The 23,874-nt window shown below is 38.1% G+C and overlaps 1 protein-coding gene across 1 annotated transcript in view; it reads left to right on the top strand.

Moving 5' to 3' along the window:
• VPS50 (VPS50 subunit of EARP/GARPII complex) overlaps positions 1-23,482 on the top strand; it is a 136,083-nt gene extending 112,601 nt beyond the window's left edge. Inside the window, exons 22-28 of the mRNA XM_032402136.1 lie at positions 37-117; positions 7,684-7,832; positions 9,005-9,101; positions 10,080-10,238; positions 13,637-13,758; positions 15,543-15,732; positions 18,007-23,482. Of these exons, the coding sequence (XP_032258027.1) occupies positions 37-117; positions 7,684-7,832; positions 9,005-9,101; positions 10,080-10,238; positions 13,637-13,758; positions 15,543-15,732; positions 18,007-18,126 (918 nt within the window). The 3' untranslated portion in view covers positions 18,127-23,482. The remainder of the gene's footprint in view (positions 1-36; positions 118-7,683; positions 7,833-9,004; positions 9,102-10,079; positions 10,239-13,636; positions 13,759-15,542; positions 15,733-18,006) is intronic.
• Positions 23,483-23,874: the final 392 nt, after the last annotated feature.

The raw sequence follows: 23,874 nt of genomic DNA, 5'->3' as shown, positions 1-23,874 counted from the left end.
AAAGTGATGTAGCATACCTTTCTTTTTCTTTTTCAGCTGGAATCAACAGGACTAGGCCTTAGTAGTAGTAGACTAAGAACAACTCTTAACAGAATACAAGAAAGCCTTATTGATATGGTAAGTAACCAGTTGGAAATAATTCTTTTGGGTTACAGAAAATGAAAATTAGTCATCCAATCAACTACATATAAATGTATGTTTATATGTATATTGAGTGCCTGAGTCCTCAGTATTACACTATGTGCTTGTAAGGAAGTAAATAGAGGTTTCTTACAGTCTGATTGGAGAGAAAAAACTGGTGTACATGGAAGAGTGTGATGTTGGTTGTACATCCAGTACAAGTTCAAGGGGAGGAAAGGTTCATGTGGAAACGTGATTTCAGAGAATAATTAAAGAAGTGAAACTTTTGCTAGTCTTTGAAGAACAGGCATGGGGTTAGTGGGAAAAAGAAGAAAGATTGGCATTCAGATTAAGGTTCAGAAGCTGAGAAAGGGCCCGGAGGTGGGAGCAGGCCTGCCCAAAGTTTGGCCATCTTTGAGTTTGGGACACTGGTATATACTGAAGAGTCGGGTTGCAGAGACTGTTTAGGAACCACTTTACAAATGGCCTTGAAATTCAAGGAAGAGGTTTGGGTATAGTTGGCTATGTAGTAGGGGGTCTGGATTCTTGACCGTTGTGTCATATGATGTAACATGGTTTTTAAGAAAATAAGTTAGGCAGCAAAACAGGGCTGAGCCTTTGTAGTGTTTAAGCTAACATAGGCATTTAAAATAACAAAGTTTTTTTCTTGTGATGGGTCACTGTAGCTAGAGATTGTTGTTGTTCAGCACATTCCTCTGCATCTACATTAACCCCAGGATCCTCTAATTTTTCTTCACCTACCCAAACAAGCAGTCATTTGCCTCTTTTCTCATAAAGTCTATTATTATGTACATACTTCTGCTATTGGAGTTTTAATAAAGCAATGTAATCATTCTTTTAAGAAATACTAATTGAAATAATATTTGCTGGGTGTGGTAGTGGTGCTGGACATTCATCAGTGCACAGAAGAGGTAATTCCTGTCTTGGAACTTAATATTTTATTGAGGCAGAGAGACAAACAAATATGTAATATAGTGTCAGAAACTGAGAAGCTCTAAGAAGAAAAGGAAGCAGAGTGATAGAACAGTGGTCTTTGAGCAGAGAGGTGAGTAAGATGAGAGAGGCATGTGTTCATATCTCGGGAGAGCACTCTTTACACAGAGGAAATCACCTGTATCCACCTCATCCATCTCCCTTATAATTTGGAGATCATTCTGCCCAGCACATGTATATTTATATTTTCATAGCACTTATCTCAGCAAACTGCATTTCTTCAGTAAATGTTCATAGAATAAATGAGTAAACTCTAATCCCTGAGTTATCTTGTCTTCTGGCTTAACCTGTTTTGTTTTCTTGGCTTTGCTATCCATTTAATTCTGATCATGTTCAGAGTCAAGGCTCCTTGTTTGACCCAGCCACTTATTTATATATATTTTTGTCTTTGTTTTGTAAAATCCATTGGCTTTCAACTCCATTAGAAGTTACCCATGTTTCTGTTTTGCTTCTCCTTGTTTGATACTTAGTATAACCTTGACCATCACATCTTGTTTTGCAGATCTTAGTCCACAAGCTTAGGTTTTTCTTGTTTCTGGCTGAAAGCCATGACATTGATGGACTGAATGGTCATAATCAGAAGTCCAGAATGGGGTATAGTTACCTCTAGAACTCATTACTGTTAACCTAGTCTCGGCTTCATGACAGTTATAGCAGTAGTCTCCTTAATAATAAAATAATAATAATACAGTTAAAAAGATTGATAGGTCAAAATTTACCACTAGAACCATTCACTCTGATGTCTCGGTCATCTCTGCTAGTTACTGGCTCATGATTGTCAAACCACAGTTCCAAATTTGACCTTTAAGGCATGGATTTGATGTTTCAGATTTTGCCATACGGTGTGTAATGAAGTATCATAACCGAGTAAATAAACTAGCTATTCAAACCAGCTGCCACCCATCTGTGGACAACAGTGTATCTGTAGATGCTGTCTGACCAGTTCTGTGTTCGCTGGGTAAGTTTTCCCAGAACTGGTAGTCAGATTTAGAAACGTGTTTTTAAAAACCCCTCCCCAGTAAATGGATAGATAGATATGCCTGCTTTTTTCTTTGGTATCTGGTCTTTTAAAGATAATCTTTTCTTTAAGTCTTTATCGTTACCATCTCTTAAATCAAACTGCACCTCGGATCAGAAGGCCATGAGAACGGTCATTCCTTCTTCAGTTTGTAAGTAGTGCTGATCTTTTTGACAGGGTCTCTCCGGAGTCCTTATTCCTCCTACAGCAATACAGAAGTTTTTCTCGAATTTTCTGTTGGTTTCCAGTGTTACATGTTAAATTATTACTCATACTGATAAGCATTGGTATATTATTTTGGAAAATATATTTGTCATTCGGTAGACCTTGATCTCAGGTTCTTGTAAGCTGTTATATTAATTTTTCTTCACTTCATTAATTTGCGTCTATATTGGCAGAGAACATTAATTGGTTCTTGCTATTCAATACAGTCTTTGGCTATTAAAATAATTTATAGCCTAATCAATCTGGAACCACTAGATGAAAGTTGTACTTTCTCCTGGTTAAAAGTGTAATAATCACATTTCTGGTAATTTCATTTTCTCCATATATATCTTCTAAGTTTTGCTTCTCTTTAAGCTGTGAAAGGTATCATGGAATCATTATGGTCTTAAAAACGCCACCTGAAATTGTTTATCATATATATTTAATGTAAATAAGAAAATTCGACACATCAAATAGAAGTTCAAGAAAAGGAGTCTACTAGGGGGAAGAAGAAAGGGAAGCTGGTATAGGTCATACTGGTACCAGAACTGTGAATTATTAGTTATATACTTGATGATGCTAAATTGTTTACTTTAAGATCTTTGACTAACTTGAAATCTTTGATAATAAAAATATATTTTAAATCAGTCCGGAAAAGTCCATAAAAATGACTTCTCTTTGTAGTAGTAAATTATTAGTGGCAGGAGAGGTTAAACACTGTGACTTTCACTGTGAAACTAAAGATTTTTATTAAGGTTTTATTTCTCAAAGTCTTCAAGGGGTTTTATATCTTTTCCTTATTGTACTGGTGTAATCTGAAACACTGATCCAGTTTAGGAGCTTTTCCATTGAAGTGTGCAATAAGCACATACCATTTATTTATGTCAGCTTGACATTTTTGTGACTCTCTTGCTCTCTTCAAGCCTGTTTCCCTAAATGTAAACACAGAACTGTAGCCTTTAAGCAGATAATTACCATAATTTTTATGCCTAAAATGCCAGTGTTAACTAGGAACAAAGAATGGCATCCTAATGCAAACCTTTTGAAGTGGGGGCAACAATTCCAGTGATCACTGCAGGAATGTTTTTGTGAAAGAGCTCTGTGAGTAAAGAGGGAGTTCAGCACATTTAAATGGCAGGTAGGTAAAGAGTAGGTAAGAACAGAGTAGGTGAGTGCTTGTGGCCTTTCCTGCATACCCAGAGATAAACTTCATTTCTCTCAGGCCATAGATAAAACCTCTCCTTGCCTTCTGTCACCTTCTAGCACTATCTCCCTCTTCTGTCCTAAATTAGCTAGTTAATATCTATATTCACAGGAACTTTTAGTTTTTAAATATTTTTTTAGTTTTTATATATATTTATATATAAGTGATAACTAATCATAAAAGAATGAAATTCAAAAGTAACTCGGCTAGTATAAATATGTGGTATTCATGGTATTCAGGGTTATCCTGGTGCTATTTTGAGTTTGAGATTGTGCAATATTGGCAGAAAGTTCACGTCAGTTTGTGTCAGTGTAATGACAGAATATTTTATTTTATTTTTTAAAATATTTATTTATTTATTTATTTCAGAGACAGAGACAGAGATAGTGAGAGAGAGGGCAGGAGCAGGGAGAAGAGGGAGAAGCAGACGCCCTGCTGAGCAAGGAGCCTGATGCGGGGCTCGATCCCAGGACCCTGAGATCATGACCTGAGCTGAAGGCAGACGCTTAACTGACTGAGCCACCCAGGCGCCCTTAATTACAGAATATTTTAAAAGAGGGTGTGTTTTGGGCACCTGGGTGGCTCTGTCGGTTGAGTGGCTGCCTTCAGCTCAGGTCATGAACCTGGAGTCCTGGGATCAAGTCCCGCCTCAGACTCTCTTCTCCCTGCTCCTGCCCTCTCTCTCGCTATCTCTGTCTCTGTCTCTGAAATAAATAAATAAATAATATTTAAAAAAATAAAATAAAATATTCTGTAATTATATTGACACAAACTGACGTGAACTTTTCTGCCAATATTGCACAATCTCAAACTCAAAATAGAGAAGGGGTGTGATTTTGTTTAGGTGATCACACATGGCTTCTCTGGGGAGGTAACCTTGAAGTAGATCCCTAAAGGAAGAAATAGAGGAGTGAGCCACCAGGATGAGAATTCATTTATTTAACAACATTTATTTAGTGCCTGGTTTATTGAACACTTTATATATGATGTTAGACCCTGTCTGGGAGTTGAGGATACAATTTTGGTGGGGAGAGAGCAATCCAACAAAACTCCCTACTCGTGTGCAACTTGTTTGCTAGTAGAGAGGGAATATTTTGGAGAAAAGTGTCTCAGGTGGAGGGAACAGGGAATGCAAAGGCCCTGAGGTGGGACCATGCTTGATGCACAGAGATGAGTATAACTAGAATGAAGCAAGTAGGAGGGTTGGTGATAGATAAAACCAAAGATATAGCCAGAGCCTAGATCATGTAAGGCCTTTGGATTTTACTCTAAGGAAGACAGGAAGCTGTTGGAAGAGATTTAGCAGAAGAGTTGACATGATCTGCCTTAAATAGGTAAAAGAGAATTATTTTTGCCATAGTGTATCACAGTTAAGGAGAGAGATAAGGTGGCTTGTACCAGTGTTAATGGAAGAAGTAGTGAGACATGGTCAGATTCTGGATGTGTTTTGAAGGTAGACCCATCCAGATTTGTTGATGGATTATAAGTGAGGTAGGACCCAGAGAGGAGTCAACGATGATACCTAACTTCTGGAGAGTGGAGATGGATAAGACTTTTAGGAGGGACACATTTGAGTTCAGTTTTCAGATATGTTAAATGTACTAAAGGTAAGAGAGAGGTCAGGGCTAGCATGTAAATTTTGAGTTCTTGGCATGTGGATGATATTTAAAATGGAAGATGAAATCATCTAGGGAGTAGAATTTGAGAGAAGTCTGAGGCGTGAACTCTAGGACACTCCAGTGTTTAAAGGTCAGGGAGAAGAAGACAAGACTAGCATAGGAGAAAAACCAGGAGGGTATGGTACTCTGGAAACTAAGTGAAGAAAGTTTTTCAGGATTAGCCATGTAGGATGCTACAGTAGTTTAAATAAAATAGGTATTCAGAATTGACTATTGGACTTGGCCATAGGATGCCATTGGGGACTTTGATAACTGTTTCTTTGGAATAGGGCACACAAAAGCCTGATTGGAATGGGCTTGAAAGAGAGTAAGAGGAGAGGAAGTAAAGACTCTCTTACCATCTCCATCAGTTAAACCATTTGAGGGCCTACTCATGCCAGGAGGCATGCCCAGGTCTTGAGATACAAAGATGATGAAATTGGTCCCAGTGCTCCCAAGAACTCACAGTGAGGTAGAGGGGTCAGGAAACCACAACCGACAAAGTGCACTTGATCCCATGTATAGACATACGTATATGTGTAGGTAACATTAACACAAGTAAGATACTGGGCGCCTGCGTGGCTCAGTCGGTTAAGCATCTACCTTCCGCTCAGGTTATGATCCCAGGGTCCTAGGATCAAGACCCGCATCAGACTTTCTGCTCGGTGGGGAGCCTGCTTCTCTCTCTCCCTCTGCCTGCCACTCCCCCTCCTTGTGCTCTCTCTCTCTCTCTCTGTCAAATAAATAAATAAAATCTTAAAAAAAAAAAAAACAGAATTAAGATACTAATTTTTCTTGGGAGGCTGAGAAAGTTACAGAAAGGAGGTAAATATGACCTCAGACTTAAAAGATGAGAAGGACAGAGCTAGGCAGACAAGGAGCAGAGAGCTGGTAAGAGAAGAGTGTCAGGAAGACAGGTATAGGAGGTAGTCCAGTGCAGCTAGATCCTAGGGGCATAGAAGATTACTGGGAAATGAAGCTGGCAAGGTAGCTGGTATCGCTGTAAAGGAGTAGTATCATAATGACAAGTTTAGGCTTTTGTCTGTAAGGAGTGGATAGTTAATTGAGACTTTTAAACCGGGAGTGGTGTGATCACGTCTCCATTTTAGAAAGATCACTTGGGTATTCTAGAAAAATCAGCCAGTGAACTGTGTGCAAAGTGAAGTAGAAATAGGAGAAGCCAGAGGGAGAGGTCTCTATTTGGGGACTGTAAGTTCAGGTAGAAATGCTGTGGGGCCTTGGTCCCGATGAAGCAGTGACAGGGGAAGAAACGAAGGAGAGGTGTGTGCTTAGACATGATGGAGGGGGGAGGGTGGGAAAGACACGAATGATTCCAGGGTTCCTCACTTGGACAGTCTGGTAGATGGTAATTACATAACCACCAGCATTAAATGAAATAGCACAGGCAGCCATACCAAACAGTATGTAATTTTGTGACTGTGTGTGTGCAGGAGAGGGGTGATAATTTTCCTTTCTAGTAGAAGAAAATAAATAATGGAGCCGCAACATTGATTAAGTTGCATAGTTTCCTTATCCTGATCCTCCCTTAGAGAAAGCACAGTTGTTCCCAAAATAACTTTTAAATGCTAATTGAGTAATTAGAGATTGAAGAGAAACCATATCTTTTATAGAAGATAGGATATAAAAAAGAACTAAAGAAGAATAAAACCATTTTCTAACTTGGAAGATTTTATAATGTTTTAGTTCCATTTTGCTAAATTTATAAATCTGTTATGCTCCCAGAGTCCTGTGCATTTGATGTCTCTTTCATTCATAAGGCAAGTGTTGGAGATTCGTGACTATATAATTGATTTAAGAAGTAATCTAGATTTACATTTTGTACACTTTTAGACTTGTTTGTATCCAATTTTTGTGCCATAATTTTCTTGGAGGATCTTAAAGCTCAATACACCCTGCTTTTCGGGCATCCCTTTCTTTTATTCCCATTAACCATCTTCCTTCTCATCAGTAACATGACCCCAGACATCTACCAATACAGTTAGCTCAGTTTCAGTTTATAAGTGCTTTCTACTCCTCTTCTTGAGATATACCAGAGTTACCTTGATTAAAGTGTGGATGTGAAATGGTTAACCACACCATAATTTTGGAATGTGCCAGTTCAGTCCTCCAGAGGCCGTCTCTCTTTTCTCATTTCCAGGTTCTCGAAGGCATCTTACTATTGTCTCTATGAAACACCTGCCAATTCATAAAGATTGCTTGTGTTGGCCGATTTTAGGTTATGCGCAGATAATAGCATATGGAGTTGGATCATTTTCACTTAGTATAAAAAGGAAATTTCCAGTAGTTAGAAAATATAAAAGAAGGAAAAGAAAGAACAGAAACTAAATGTAATTATATGTATGCCTACGAGTATTTTAATTACAGGTCCAGTTTTGTAAAACCACATGGTTTATTGCTATTAGATTTGATTTCAGGCTGTGTGTGTACATGTGTTGTATTTTCAGGAAGTTTCAGCTGATCCTACTGCCACCCTCACAGCAGCAGAAGAGAGAAAGGAGAAGGTACCAAGTCCACACCTCAGTCACCTAGTGGTTTTGACATCTGGGGATACATTATATGGGCTGGCGGAAAGGGTGGTAGCCACAGAATCCTTGTAAGTTGTTAAAAACCGTTGCTTTGCCTTTAAGTTTTTAAGAAAAGTTATAAAAGTAAGCATTGTATAATTAGATTTCTAGCTGTATCCATCTCCCACTTCTGAGTGTCACTTATATATTTCTGAGAAGTCTATCCTAAAATAGATTACCAGTCGATCTTTAAAACTGCATGGTTGGTTTTCAGTTACATAAATGGAAGAAGGGAAATCTTTTAGGTTTCAGTCTTTAGCAACATGATCCTTGCTTTAAAGTAAAACTTTAGGATCGAGCCCCGCATTGGGCTCCCTGCTCGGCGGGAAGCCTGCTTCTCCCGCTCCCCCTGCTTGTGTTCCCTCTCTCGCTGTGTCTCTCTTTGTCAAATAAATAGATAAAATCTTAAAAAAAAAAAAAAAGTAAAACTTTAAAAAACACCACATTATAGCATACTTTATATTTTCCTATCAAATTGTGATTCTAGAGAAACTAGTTACGATGTCAGTTTAGTGTTAACTGTAGTCAGCCCTTGACATCAGCAAGAATGCTTCCTGACCTTTATAAATCCCCCAGTTTTTAATACAGGTAAAGCACATGACTTCTTCCTTTAAATGTAGTCTAGTATCAGTTAAGAGTTTTTGTGTACATTACAAAAAATAGAGAAAAAGAGGGCAGCTGCTGGCAATACTCCGGGCAAATGACCCCCTCCCGCACACCAGCCTCCTGACCTGAAGTTCACGTGTGTCTCAGCCAAGCTGCAGTTTGCTGCATGAGGTTACTTAGGAGAAGTGCCAGCCAGATGTTAAGTCTGTGAATTCACCTCTCTGTTCTGTATAATTAAATGGGATCCTTATGGGAAATCCTTTCCAAAAAAAAACTGTTACGTTTTTTCTTCCGTCTTTTCTGTGATCTGTGCTTCTGTGTCACATGCAGAGCAGCATAGCTCTACACCGTGTGGTTTCCAGAGCAGTTGATCTGAAGTCTCCTTCTTCCACCTCTGCTCACATTCTATGATAAGCTCAGCAATAACTTTTGGGTAGGTTGTAAATGAGCTAATACAAGGTGGTTCACTCAAGTGGAAAAGAATTTTAATGGTCGAATTTTTGCTTAGAGATCTTAAAGATGACATATACAGAAGTATTGACCGGCCTGTGGATCCTGCACTCTGCTTACGCCGTGGCTTCTTTATTCCCTTTAGGGTATTCTTGGCTGAACAGTTTGAGTTCCTTCAGCCCCATCTGGATGCCGTGATGCCCGCAGTCAAAAAGCCCTTTCTTCAGCAGTTTTATTCTCAGGTCAGAGACACTCTTGGATGTCATTTCAACTGTGAGCACATTATTTGGGGTTTTTTGGCTAGTGGCCAGTCTCCAAATTCCAGGAGAGCAATTAGCATACGTTTATTCACTCATAGAATTCCTGTATGAAGTACTGAGCACCTCCTATAACTTTTAGTCTAATGCCCATTACAGCTGTGTTTACAATAAAGTATGAGAAGGGGGAAGAAATGGCAGCAGGGAATTTAACCTTGGCTGGAGGAGGAAAGGGGCATGTGTCATCGGGAGAAGGTTGTCTAGAAAGGCTGTCTGGAGGAAGGATGTGTAAGCCGGGGCAGCCGGCTACGTCGGGAGTATATTGCAAACTAAGGGAATGGCTTACATGAAGACCAGCTGGTGAGAGAGAGCAGGGTGCGTGTCAGCGGCCGAGGAAAAGTCAAACTGTCAGAGCAGGGAAGGGGGCTAGTGGTGAGAGGGATGGCTGGAGGAAGAAGCAGGAGCTGCATGGTACGCAGTGCTCTCAGGCAGGAGGCGGACTCTGTTTCGAGGGTACAGGCAAGGTACCAGAGGATTTGAGACCGGTGAGTGGCATGGTCAGTGTGTAGTTGGCAGCAGTAGATGACAGGCCTGCAGGCAGGGAGACCGGCTTGTAGGCTGTTACAGGTTTACATTTGAGAGATGACGAAATCTTGAGGTGGGGCAGTTGGAGTGGAAATGGAGAGACGTGAAAAACCATGAGAAATATTTGCTCATCTCCATGAAGATCTGTGGTTCTTTTATTGTTGTGTTACCCGTGGCCTCACGTTGATGGGATGTCTCCAAAGTATGTTTTGAGTAAGTCGTTTGCCAACGAACTGAAGTGTTTTCATAATTTAAATCTCCAGATATATATGTTTTATTTTTAGATGTGATGTATACTAGAAATAGGCACAGAAGATTTTTTATAAACTTGATACTTTTAGAAAATATTTGTTTTCGTTTTTGTGAAATGTATTTCAGACAGTCTCAACTGCCAGTGAACTACGCAAACCAATTTATTGGATTGTAGCTGGTAAAGCTATTGATTATGAGCAGATGCTGCTCCTAATGGCCAACGTGAAGTGGGACGTAAAAGAAATTATGTCACAGCACAACATCTATGTAGATGCACTGCTAAAGGCAAGTACACAGAAACACCTTTGTTAAAGACGAGTCTACCAGGAGAACTGTTCCTATCATTGCACTTGCTCTAAAGTAGTGAGATTATAGTTATTACCACATTGCTAGCATCATGATATTAAAGCCCCTGAATCAGAATAGACTTCCTTTTTGAATTTTGGGTTCTTTTAGACCCAAGAATTCTTTGTAGATTTTTTTGGTTTTTGCTCCCTAATTTCCCATCTTGAATTAGAGTTTGATTGGCATGTCTTGGCTGATTTTCATATTAAATAATTTCAGTAACCATGACTGTGGTGACAAGAAGATATTTCTGTAGTTGTGTAGATTTATTAGCAAGAGACCAGGCCCCTGATTATTCCATTGTTGTTGTTGTTTTTCCAGAAATCACTTTACTTTTGCAATGTGTCATGCAAACACCTTTGTATTTAAAACTTACATTTAAAAGTTTTCTGGAAAGACTTGTACATTTTTTGTCATTTATGAATCAAGAGATATTTGTAGATCACCTGATGTGTGCCACACACTGATCTAGGTGCTGACAACATAGTTGTGAATTAAGGAACTTACATGCCCTCAGAGAATTTACATGCCAGTACGGAGACAGCAGTAAAGACATAAATTAAGATAAAATATCTCAGATAATGAATAGCCCTGTGAAAAAGTAAATAAGCAGCAGAAAAGGGATAGAGTGGCAGGGTGTGGGTTGGGGGCAATATTGTTTATTTATGTGTTGTCAGAGAAGGGGATACTTATCAGGAGATAAAGTGAGAGTTGGGGAGAGGCCCGAAGGAAGCAAGGAGATGAGCCATGTGGATGTCTGAGGTGAGGAAAGGGCATCTGAGGAGATGAAAACTGCTTTCAGAAAAGTCTTGTTTTTCATATTTGTCAGTGAAAAGAAAATTGGCCCTTCTTAAGCTCCTGACTTTTATCTCGTTCACACAAACATTCTTACCTGCTTAGTCCAGGGCAACAGATGGTAGCCGGGACACTTGAGAACCAGTAAGCAAAGCCAGAGATCAAAACAGAGATAGCAGCAGAATTCATCATCTCTCTGACTGGTGCCCTTCTCGAGCTCTGTGATGGAGACTGCAAGACCCTCCCCAGACTCGAACTAAGGGTGGGAGATCAGTTAGCAGTGTCTAGGGGTTACTGTCGGGTCTGAGGCTAAGTGACAAGGGTGTTCTGTAATTGCCACCCTGGGAGAACTTTGATTTCTAGACTCCCCATGAGATTTCAGTTGGGAATTTTAATTTGGAATATGATAGACAAATGTAATTTATAAATAATCACATACCCTTTTTTTTTTTTTTTTACAATTTTGTTTTTGAAAAGTTTATTTTTTATGGCATGCTAACCATGGTACTCATAGGGATGCAAGAAGAGAGAGATTTCTGCACTCAGTGAATATATATACTAGTAGGAGCCTACTTGCTTTAGTTCTTCTTGTATTTTTGTGGTTTTTTTAAAGACTTTATTTATTTATTTATTTATTTATTTATTTGAGAGCGAGAGAGAACGTGCACCACAAGCAGGGAGAGGGAGAGAGAATCTCGAGCAGATTCAGCACTGAGCTGGACATGGGGCTGAGATCATGACTGAGCCAAAACCAAGAGTCAGATACTCAACCGATTGAGCTGCCCAGGTGCCCCTGATTATTTTTAATTATGAGAAACATTAATATTATAAGAAAGAACCAAGTTTATTCAGATTATTAACCTGAACCCAGTTTTTAGCAGCTTAAAACCTTCTTTCCTAAAGAGCTTTTATATAACTTTTATTCATTCTATTACTTTTCCAAGTCCAAACTTTTAGGTAAAAAGCAATCTGCATTTATTGCCCCCCAGAAATCTTAAGTAAAATGAAATGGTTTTATTGTTCATTTAACAACATTCTTGAACATTGAATTTAGCAATGAGTAGAATGACATTGTTTACAGTTAGCATATCACTGTATTTTTTTTTTTAAGATTTTATTTATTTATTTGAGAGAGAGAGAGAGAGAGAGTTGAGCAGGAGGGGAGGGGAAGAGGGAGAGGGAGCAGCAGATTCCCTGTTGAGCAAGGAGCCCAAGGTGGGGCTCCATCCCAGGACCCTGGGATCCTGATCGGAGCCAAAGGCAGACGCTTAAGTGACTGAGCCACCCAGACGCCACAGCATATAACTTTATTTTTAAAATATTAGTGGAAAGTACTGAATCATGACTGGAAATCTAAAGCAGAGTTTACTGCGGTGAAGCATAAATGCAATAGCAAATACTAGTGTTCTACTAGATTCATAAAATGAAAAGGATGAAGAACAATTATTTATTTAGCTTTGATTTTCAAAAGTAAGCTTAGTGAATTAAAAATTCACTTTTTCATAAATAATTAAAAGCATTTAACTGTCAAAAATAAATAAAAAAAATTGTGATTAGCGAAACAGCAAAAGGATAATAAGTAATCATGTGGTAGCTTGAGTGGTGATGATTAGATTTTTTTTTTTTCCTCCTGTGTGTTATTAGAGAATTTGAACACATGTCACTCTTGACTTGTTAAGCATTATGTAGCTGCTGTCCTGAGGAAACTAAAGGAAAAAATGTCATTTTAAACCTTGTTAAATTTATTTGAAATGTATTGTCAGGGAAGGAGCGATAGCATTTACTTTTGTAAATGAACATATTTAGATGGCAGTAGTCCAGAGAAACTAGAAATACATTTATTGAAGGGTAGACTGTTTGCTTTCATGTGATTGTTAGAATTTGTCTAAATTAGTTACATATATTTTTATTTTTAGTGGAGAGGTATCATAAAAGTTCCTAATAAGTAATGAAAATACTCAGTTTTTCTGTAGGAAACAGGAAGTATTTTATGTTTTATTTTTTCCTTTGCACTAAAAATTTGCAGCTATTACATGACTTTCAAATCATTTGGAATATAATAATTTATTTACTTTTAAAGAATGTTTAGGAGAGAGGATAATTTATCCAATTGTTCTCTAAGGAGTGTAGCCTCAAATTACAAATGGTTCACGGTTCACTCTGAGTTGAAAGCTTATCAAAATATTTTTTAAAATGAGTTTCTTGAAGATAATTTTAAAGACATATTAGGTTATTAAGCTCTTTTAATCCATACCGGCAGTCATAGAAGAATTTGAGATGAAGAAGCATTTGAACATTGTTAGCATTGTTTAATCTGTTAATGACACTTATTTCTTTTGAGATGAAATGTAGTGTACTCTGTATCACAACATAGTTTATTCAATGTGAGATACTTAAAAGTCCAAGTTATCTTTTGTATTCTCTTTTTGTTTTACTCAGTTTGATTCTGAGTCTTTCTGTATCTTCTTCTTTGCCGGGAAGATTGGAAAGCAATGTGGCACTATAATTATATCCACATATGGCCATGATTTTTGTCTTCTTAGGAATTTGAGCAGTTTAACAGGAGGTTAAATGAGGTTTCTAAGAGAGTTCGGATACCCCTGCCCGTGTCTAATATACTTTGGGAACACTGTATACGGCTGGCCAACAGAACTATTGTGGAGGGGTAAGTTTTCATGAAAGCATTATCTGAGTCTTCAATGATAAATCATAATATACGGATCACATTGTATGTTGTCATTACTGGAGAGAATAGGTAGAGAAAGTCATAGATAGCAGATGGTCCTATAATAATTCAGGTTTGACTTTAGAACATAATTGAAGAAACCTTAAACCCCACTGTGCCTCCTCTGTCTGTGCTTTCTTTTCTCAGTGGTAACCTAGAGCCAGCTAGTAGGGGAGAGTGGAAAGTAGCATCTCATGGTTATCTGAAAGTTAAACTCATAATAATTATTATTACTTAATGATATAATTATTATGATTATGCATAACACATATTGAGCACTATGTGTCATTTACTGGATCAAGCACTTCACAGGATTATATCACCAAATCCTAACATAAACTCTTTGATAGACCCATTATTCTCTCTGTTTTATCAAGGAGAAAACCTCAGAAAAATCAAGGTTTAGAGAGATTAAGTAACTTGTCCAAGTTGACACAGTTTTCAAACACCAAGAAGGTTTATGAACTTCTGATGGCAAAATCAGGCCTCATAACCACTATGTCTGTTAGTGGTATCATTATTATATCATTGTAAACTGTATAAATCTTTCATATGTTGAGTTTAAAGATATATCAGTACTAATTTTCCCACTTAGAGACCACGCTTATTACATCTAGAATATAAACTATCTTTGGAAAGCGAGCCGCTGTCTCAAAGACCATTCACAGTGGTCTGGAATTGCACATCAGTTGACTTTCCACACTATCATTTATCTGATTTCTTTCCAGTTCTTCTTTGATATAAAGAAGAATGTTATTAGAGAATGGGAAGGTGACAGTGACAAGCTGACAACAGTTTTGGCACTCTGTATTGAAACCAGCGGTGCTGGAAATCACAGAATGGCTCTGTGTCAAGAGTCACAACTGAAAAGTATTTTTAATAAATTTGTTTAATAAAGTAGAAAAGTGAATAATGTTATATTACTGTACAAAACACTTTTTATTAAAACAAAAAACAAAAAAACCCAGTCACTTCAAACAATACGCTCTTCAGTGTCCTTGCAAATTTCCTCAGGGGAAGTACTGCATTCCTAGGGTTGGATTCTCCACATTTTGTATTATTGAAGGAATGAGACACTGACTTCTGAGTAATAACATGTTGTACTCTTAGGGTTAATACATTCTTATTACTACTCCACCTTAGAACACACAGTTTTTTAGTAGTGAGGGGTGTCAGAATAAGTCTTTAAGGTTTATGACAAGTATGTATATCCTTTTTTTTGCTTATATGCTCACACGTTTCTTAGGTTCAGCTGACAGTCCATGGGGGAGTTACTGCTTTTGTTTCTTTGCATCCAGTAGTTACAATATTGAACAGTTTTATGAAACTAAGATTCGTTTGGAGTATTCCTAGCTCAATTTTTGTAAATAATTCTTGGCAGCCAGATTTACGGGAAGACCAGTTAAACTTTCTTACAGATGATTCTGTTAATTGACTGGGGGTGGGGGAAACTGTAGTCTGTGGAGCTGCAAAGAACTTCAGAAGTTATTAGATCTCTTTGCTTTGCAAATGAGGAAGCTGAGGCCCCATAGGTAAAATGACAGCTGAGTGCCAGGGCCCCAACACAGCCCAGTCCTTCTGACACAAGGCTCATGTGCTTTTTTCCCTAGAATCCTCTCGTTTCTGGAGAATCTGTCCAGATATGGGTTAAAGAAGAGTTTAAGTACCTACAGGTTTCTTTTTCCATCCCATCATTTCTGGTTTTTTATTATTGTGTATCTTAGATATGCCAACGTCAAGAAGTGTAGTAATGAGGGTCGTGCCTTGATGCAATTGGATTTTCAACAGTTTTTAATGAAACTTGAAAAACTAACAGATATTAGACCCATTCCTGATAAAGAATTTGTGGAAACCTATATTAAAGCCTACTATCTAACCGAGAATGACATGGAACGCTGGATCAAAGAGCACAGGGTGAGAGCTGGAAAACAGTTAATTAAGTTTTTATTCCTTTTCCTTTGTGCTGTTCTTGTCTGGTGTATTATATAATTCAAAATCATGAGAGTGAAATATAAAGCATCAGCTGATTCTTTGCCATATTCACACTGTGTCTATGCAGTGCCCTTTGTGTAATCGAATCCTTTTGAGATCTTTCTGAACTGCAGCAGTAATTATCTGGAATGGTAGCCAGAGTCTGAACTTTAGCTGTGTTTATCCTGCAACTGTGTTGTGGGAGAAGGCTGAAGTTGGTTACCATCAAGACAAATTGAAGACAGCAACATTGAAGGGATTCACAAGCTAACGTCTGTTATATAACTTAAACCTTGTAGCTCTCAACAGTGAGTTGCTGTCATCCTGACCACACTGACATATATTAGTGATGACTGAATATATTAATATTTAAATGGCTAAATTTAACTTCCTCCTACATTAGATTTTACCTTGAGTATAGATGTGATTATTTTTCTTTTGTGTGGCTATAAAAATAAGTAGAGAAAAGTATTATTTATTAAGTGTCATTTAGGATGCTGAATTTTTGACACGGTTCAACTCAACATCTGTCACCAGAGCATGCTCAGTCTGGGGAGCTTTTCTAATACGACTGTTCTGTCGTTTGTCTAGGTAGGCAGTGTGGGGAGACAGATTTAATGAAAATATGGGAAGTATTAAAATTATCACCTCATTTTATTCCTTCAGTAACTCTAGTGATCACACTTACTTATGCTATAAACATCATGGGTAAAAGCTAAATAAATTTTTATTTCATTTGACTGGGTGAGGAAATAAGGAATTATTTATACTTTATCAGCCTCATCCAATCTGGTTTCGATACTCTAGAAAAATGAAATGAATATTAGCCTGAATTTTGTGGAAATGTGCCCACTGTGGGTCAGTTTCATATCTTTAGAAGCAAAATAGAAATGTACATATTGTTTTCAGTGATTTTTATCAGTACACCAGAATTGAGAAAAATGTCGTCCCTTTTAGTCCCATTGACTTCTGACATTTGAAAACCAGAATGTTAAACCCAGGAACAGATGGACTGCTGAATGTTGCTGGAATCCATTTAGTAAAGTAAGCTGTAAACACTTAGAGGTTGCTACTGAGGAAGGTATTTAGGGAAAGAGTACAGGTAACTGAGGAGAAAAAGCACAGCTCTTAGATATCCATTATTTGATGCAAGAAAGATACCAATTTTCAGGTTTCCTCTTTTAATATAGTGCACCAAAATTTTTAGCTTAGCATTTTGTGAGAACTTTAACTAGCTGATATTTGTAATTCGGTGAAATTTTCTCAGGAGCCGACTATTCTGTCTTCCAGGACAGTGTCTGGCTCAGTGCTTGATGACAGTGGATACTTGTTAAATGTTGACTGATTAGAAGAATATATCAGATGCTAACAGGTGCTGTCAGAGCTCAGATACACAAACTGAATAGTTTGCTGAATTTTTAAAATGAACTCTTTCTCATATTTTGAAATTGTGCTATCTTTAGGTGGTTACCTCCAGTGAAGACAGATGACTTTTCTTCTTAGATGATAGTATAGAATTCTCTCTTTTCCTTATCTGAACTCTTGTTATTCATCCTCCAGAACGAGATCAATATGCAAACCTTTCTGGTGAATCCCTATTCATTCTTTTCCTAGGAACTCATTATCTGAAATTCAGGAACCAAATAGATTTGTACAGCATAAAAGATTTAGTCTTAATTTTACTTACTAGCTATAATGACAATATGAGGGTTTAAAAGCCAGTAGCTTTCTGATCTTTGTTACCTTACTCATTTATCATATTTCAGAAAAGTTGTTCTATGGTTAGAGATTTTTTTCCTTTCACTTAAAATGTTTGCAAAATGTGGAGTGCCAGAAAATAACTATTTAGTAGCATTTTAAAATTTTGAGAGGTCAGTATATTTTAATAACTTAATAAAGACTGTCACAGAAACAAGCATAAAGTGTGTGGTCTTAAAAGTAGCAAAAGCATAGGCATGTCAGATTACTCTGCCATATTGAAGAGATTCTAGTCCTTTCTGTTTCGATGTATCCTGCGGCGTCCTTATTGTTATTACGGCTGAGTAAACAACTTGTTTCCATGTCTCAAACTATAATTTCCTCTGCTTTTCACTGATTTGTAGTGCTTGGTCACTATCCACTGAAAACTGAGTATCTGCCTGTTCTTTCCTTGCATTGATCAAATACATGTCTTTCAGTGTACTAAATTTGGATCTTTTTTTTTTTTTTCTCGAGCAGGAGTATTCAACGAAGCAGCTGACCAATCTGGTAAATGTTTGCCTGGGATCCCATATCAATAAGAAAGCAAGACAAAAACTTCTAGCTGCTATAGATGATATAGATAGACCCAAAAGATAATGAACACATTCTTTTTTCTCAATGGCATTGATCTTCTCTCAACATATATGACATGAAAGCCAATTTTTCATGCACTCCTGACTATTGTCTGCTAAGAAATCCTTGTGCATGTTCTTTCCAACTGGAAAGTGGAAAACACTGAAGTTCGTGTGGTGTTCTCAAATGACTTTTATATGCTCTGATCCTTCTCTTCAACTTTTAGTCTCATTTGTTGTATTCTTTTTCTGAAATGATATCATTGCCTTGTCATAAGTATTGTTATGTGACTACAGTTATACATTTTACTGAAGAATGCACTGTAAGTATATAATTAGAAGGAACAGTGATAATGCATCCATGGGCAGTTTTTGGAGAATGAATTTATGTTGGTATTTTTTTACCCTCTCTACTTGGTTCTTAATACATAAGTGAGAGGGTTTTGTACAGTATCTCCTAATTATGAGCACTGCATGAGAATTGAAAAGTACATGTAAGCAAAATAGCTGAAAAATCAGTATGTTCTCTGTGTTTTTAAATGTCAGAGTTTATGTTGGGGTTAATTTGGTTATAACAGTGATCATAAATGATGAAATTGAATAAATATTATACTCTACCATGGTCCGCCTATGTAAGACTAAATTTTGATATTGTTCCACGGCAGGCAGCATTTATGAAACTGTAACAGAACTTTTCAGTGTGTTCTAACAATTTTAATGATCTTACATCCTGGTACCAGTGGTGAAAAGTAATTTCATTGGATGTACCTTTTCAGAGCCTGAGTAGCACCCAGAATAGTGATTATGGGATTTTTTTTTTTCTTTTCTTTTTCTTTTTTTTTTTTAATATGGGACATTTTTTCACAGCGTTGTTCTCTTTGAATTCTGCTTCTGTCTTAAGACAGGAAAACCTGGCTTAGCTGAGTTAGGGAAAGAACTGTTAGTAGTCAAGCATAAGTTTATGGTCATATGTTCACCTTTCTTAGAGATCTGCTTTGTATCACAGATGTAAAATAATGTGATCTAGCTAGGGATAAACTTTGGAACTCAGTCTTTAGTAACTGTGTACTTTGCTTTGAAACCAGAGATCTTCTATCAACATATACGACATAAAAATCAGTTTCCCATTCACTCCTGCCAACTGTCTTTTACGGAACTTTTTGCATGTTCTTTTTGACTGGAGAGTAGAAGACTCTTAAGTTTGTGTGGTTTTGGTCCAGGTGTACTGGGCATGACCTATAACATCAGTAGCTCCCAGAATCCTGAAGCATCATCCCATGAGAAATGGGCCTTGTGTCCTGTGAGTCTTCTGGGAACTGGGATGCGGAAGTGGAGGGCGAAGGGTGGTACGTGATCAAGCATAGAGGCGAAGAAGGAGGGAGGGGATTGCCACTCAGTGTCTGCCTTTCCCTGCAGATACTCATGACTGGCACAGTATACTAGAAAGTGCTTTTAGAATCTATCTCTGTGCAGGTGTTAGTATGTGTGTCTGTACGATGAGTTTTTTCTTTTCAGCCTCTGCAGTTCATTCACGTCAATATTGCCAGTAAAACTTTCCTTTGGTTAAAAGGTATGGGCTTGATGCTCTAATGGTCTACTTGTGGCATTAGAATGTGTGCTTGTAAGGCAGATTCTGCCAGTAGCCGTTATCCATGTACAGCCACCGGAAGAGAACGAATATGAAATAAGCTTGGTCCTTGTCGTTTAAATGACACCTTCAGCTGGGACATAAAGAGCTAATCAGTCTCATTTATTTCTCGGTTGATTAAGAACTGCTTGTTTCTTTTTTACATGGACTTTATAGTTGGCTTTCTTTAATTCTAGTTTAGTTTGCCCTAGGTAGTATGGACAGCAGTTACCTACCTGGTAGAGCGTTTTCCAGGATGATAGGAATTGATACAAAAGAATTACTTGTTAGGGAATCAGCCATGCAGTCAGACAGACCTTTTAACTTACCCATACTCTGCTTTGATAAATATTTTTGAAAAAGCTTTTCTTTTTCTTCATTTCAGGGTAGCTTTTAATAAGTGCTCATTAACATCAAAACAGTAACAGGATACTTGAGTTGTGAAATTACCTAATAACAAGAGAGTTACCAGACATTTCTCAAATACATTACGCAGTGATAATGAATTATAACCATATAACATTTTGTGAAACTAATTTTAAGATAAATAGAATTGAAAAGCGTGAGAATATAAATCGAATTATCTGTATTCCAAAATTTTTACTGTTACAAAAATTTTTTTGTGTCTAAGTTTTCCTGAACTTTGACATTTTATATGAAAGTATCCTATGAAATTCAAGATTTTAAGTTAATGTGGGAGCATGGTAAAATAGCATTCCCTGATAAAGAATGATTATTTCTATAAATATATTGTCTTGCATTTTAAAATGCTAGGGAGATACATAGCAGTTCAAATGAACTAGTTTGCTTCAGTTTATAAAGCCTACAGAGATCTTATAAGTTCACTTTGACTAGTAAGCTCATTTGCTCAACTTACAAAATGAAATAGAATTTTGCTTGAAGCGAGGGCCATATGGTATTTTATCATATCTTTAAGCAGAATTTCCTTTGAAAATTTTTATTTAGCCGAGTGCTAAAGTGAAACTTTAAGTTAGATTGAATAGCTTTTTCTTTACCTGCTCACTGAAATGTAGTCATAAAAAAGACTTGTAATTCAATTCACTTTGAAAGCATAGTTATCTTTTGTAATGAAAAATTGGACCTGAAGATGAAATACAAATTGTGCTCAGAGCAAAATGAAGAAGTCCTGGGGAAAAATATTTATATTTCTATATTTATTCTTTGGAGTAATTTTAATACAGACTTGGTAGTTAAGACAAATGATATTTAACTCTTGAGAATGATTAATGACAAGAAAATTATTAATACTCTGGTATGATCTTTGTAAATATTAAGACCAGTGCAGCTTTCTGCAGATATTCTCTTTTAGTATTATGGAAAATATTTGCTCAATTCTTATCATCCACAAATTTTTAAAGGCCATCAGAAAGTTCAAGGTGCACAACATTCCCAAGGACAAAACTATGTCAGATTTTATACATGAGAATTCTTAACTTGTTTGAAAATAATGGAGGAAAATAGTGCATTAACTCTGAGAGACTTTTTTTGATTTGTGCATCCTTTTGTGAATATTGCTAGGTATACCTGCATCATTTGTTCAGTTTGAAAACAAACCCATAATTAGATTCTCTCCTTTATTTGCTAAGGATGTTGGGGGAAGGGGCAGGAATTTGGGGAGGAAGGATAACTAGTCTCTCTATGGGATTTTGGTACTTTATTGATTTATTTAGAACAGTTTTTTTGTTTTGCTTTTTGTTTTTGATGAAGAAACATTTTTATAAGTTCCTTGTGATTACTTCTCGATCTCCAGACTGGATCTCCAGGTTTGCTCTTTACAGAGTTTTTCACACTGAGCCAAGCCTTTCAATCCAGAAAAGGGATTTTTAAAAAATCTACAACCTATATTTTATTCTCTTTCTTCCCCCACCCCTTGTTTCTTGATTCTGCCTACCAGCAACCAAAAGGATTTATGTTTTAAAGAAAAGACATTTTCATACTGTGGGCATTTTGGTCCAACTACCACAAATAGCATACTAATCTTTGCTTTAGATGGGAGGGACATTTTAGTCAGTTTCCATTTCAGTAGAAGTCCCTTCTGGAGCCTCCACTACAGTGTGATTACACCCTCAGGTAACTATTGGAAGACAATTTTTGCTGACTGCCTGCTGTCTGCCTTATCTTATTTCTACTTCCTGTCACAGTTCCACCTTTAAGAACCCAACCAAGATGCTGTACTTTCCATGAAACCTGTCCTTCTCAGGAGTAGGTGCTATGGGGAAGAAGGGAATGGTGGTGGTTGTGGTGGTAATAGAATTTTAACAAGGAAGATGGCCAAAGGTCTCTCTTGGAAGGAAGTAAGGAGGCCAGCCACACAGTTATCTCAGGTAGAGTATTGCTGGCTGAGGGAGTAGTAAATGCAAAGTGAAGGCTTAGGGTGAGGGCTTCTGCTCTGAGAGCTTTAAGGAGGCCAGCATGGCCAGCACAGCAAGTGGGAGAGAGTAGGAGTGGAAGGGATGTGACAGGACGAGGCACACAGAGTGAAGGCCTATGAACCATGGAAAGGACTTTGGATTTTACTCTCAAGATAGGAAGCATTTGGAAGATTATGAACAGAGCAGACACCTCATTTCTGACTTAGGTTTTAGCAACATTACTCTACCTGTATATTTGAGAAAAGGCCGGAGGAAAACAAGGACTGAAGCAAGGCGACAGAGTAAGAAGCTAATACAGTAAACTAAGAGCAGCATAATGGAGGCTCAGACTGCTGGAGTTTTGGTGGATATGGTGAGCAGTGATCACATTCTGGATGTGTTTCAAAGGTAGAGACAGGGTTTGTTAATTGGTTGTTGTGAAGTTTGAGAAAAGAGGAATTAAAGATGATTCCAAGACTTTGGCTTGAGAAAGTAGAAGTCTCTGGGAGAACTGGGTTTGTGAAGATGATCAAGAGAACAGTTGGACAGCTGAGTTTTAAGAGACCTTGAGATATACCGTTGGAGGTATAGAGAGGCAGCTGTGCACGAGTCTGGAGAAGTCAGGGCTGTAGATGTAAGTGTGGGAGTCATCGGCGTATAGCATAGAAACCCAGAGCTTTCTTTAGGACGCAGAAAAGTCATACCTGGCCCGTGAACGTTAATAAGCATAGATCATAGAGGTTTTGTCCCTTTAGAGTTGCCATCTGCCTTGCAATTGAGCTCAGGACAATTTCCCCATCACACAGGATAGGTTAAGGAAGAGGCTTTTTTTGGGAAACTCACAAGCCTGGGAGAGCAAAAGGAGCAGGCATTATCTCCCACCTTCTTGGCATTGTCACTAGCAGAGATGAGACAGGGCTGGGAGCATGCAGAGATTGTGTTGAGGGGGCTAAGGGGGAGGTGTTAAGAGCAATTGTGAGAAAAACTTGCCACCTAGTGACCTGAGGCCTGTGAACAGTGTAGTTATTTGGCTGGGAAGTGGAAGCCATTTCCCTGGGGCGGATGATTTCCGGTGCAGCCCTTGCCCTAGCTAGCTCATCACTGAGGCAACCAGAGTGAGCTCCAGGGTCCTGTCTTGAGTCACGCACTGGCTGGGTTCTAGTGGATTGGACAAATAGTTCCTAGCCTCAGGAGTTTAAATCTAGTAGGATAAACAGATGTAAGACAAACACATTCCATTCTGGGGAGTACTCCAAAGGAGAATTCCAAAGTGGGAGTCAGGAACAACACTGAGGAAGACATGTTCAAGGGGAGACTGAAGAAGAACAGGTGTTAGGGGAGGAGGCTGACAGCAGAGTGTGCTTCGGGATCAGAAAGGGCAGGGTAGGGGCACCTGGGTGGCTCAGTCGGTTGAGTGTCTGCCTTCGGCTCAGGTCATGGTCCCAAGGTCCTGGGATCGGGCCCCGCATCGGGCTCCCTGCTCCATGGGGAGCCTGCTTCTCCCTCTCCCACTCCCCCCTGCTTGTGTTCCCTCTCTCGCTGTGTCTCTGTCAAATAAATAAATAAAATCTTAAAAAAAAAAAAAAGGGCAGGGTGGTTGGCACCCAGAAGGGGCAGGGAAAGGGGCACAGAGAAGACAGAGGAGATGTGGAGAACTTAGAAAACCTGTGCAGCCAAGCAGGAGACACAAATGAATAAAGCAGCAGGTCTTATTCAATAATGCGTGACAGGCATTTTGAGATGTGGGCAATGTGGGCCCAGCTGAACCAACAGG

The sequence above is a fragment of the Phoca vitulina genome, unplaced genomic scaffold (assembly GCF_004348235.1).
Source record: "Phoca vitulina isolate PV1807 unplaced genomic scaffold, GSC_HSeal_1.0 scaffold4, whole genome shotgun sequence".
Taxonomy (NCBI): Eukaryota; Metazoa; Chordata; class Mammalia; order Carnivora; family Phocidae; genus Phoca; species Phoca vitulina.
Note: the sequence above shows the minus strand (reverse complement) of the source record. Positions and strands in the feature narration are given on the sequence as shown.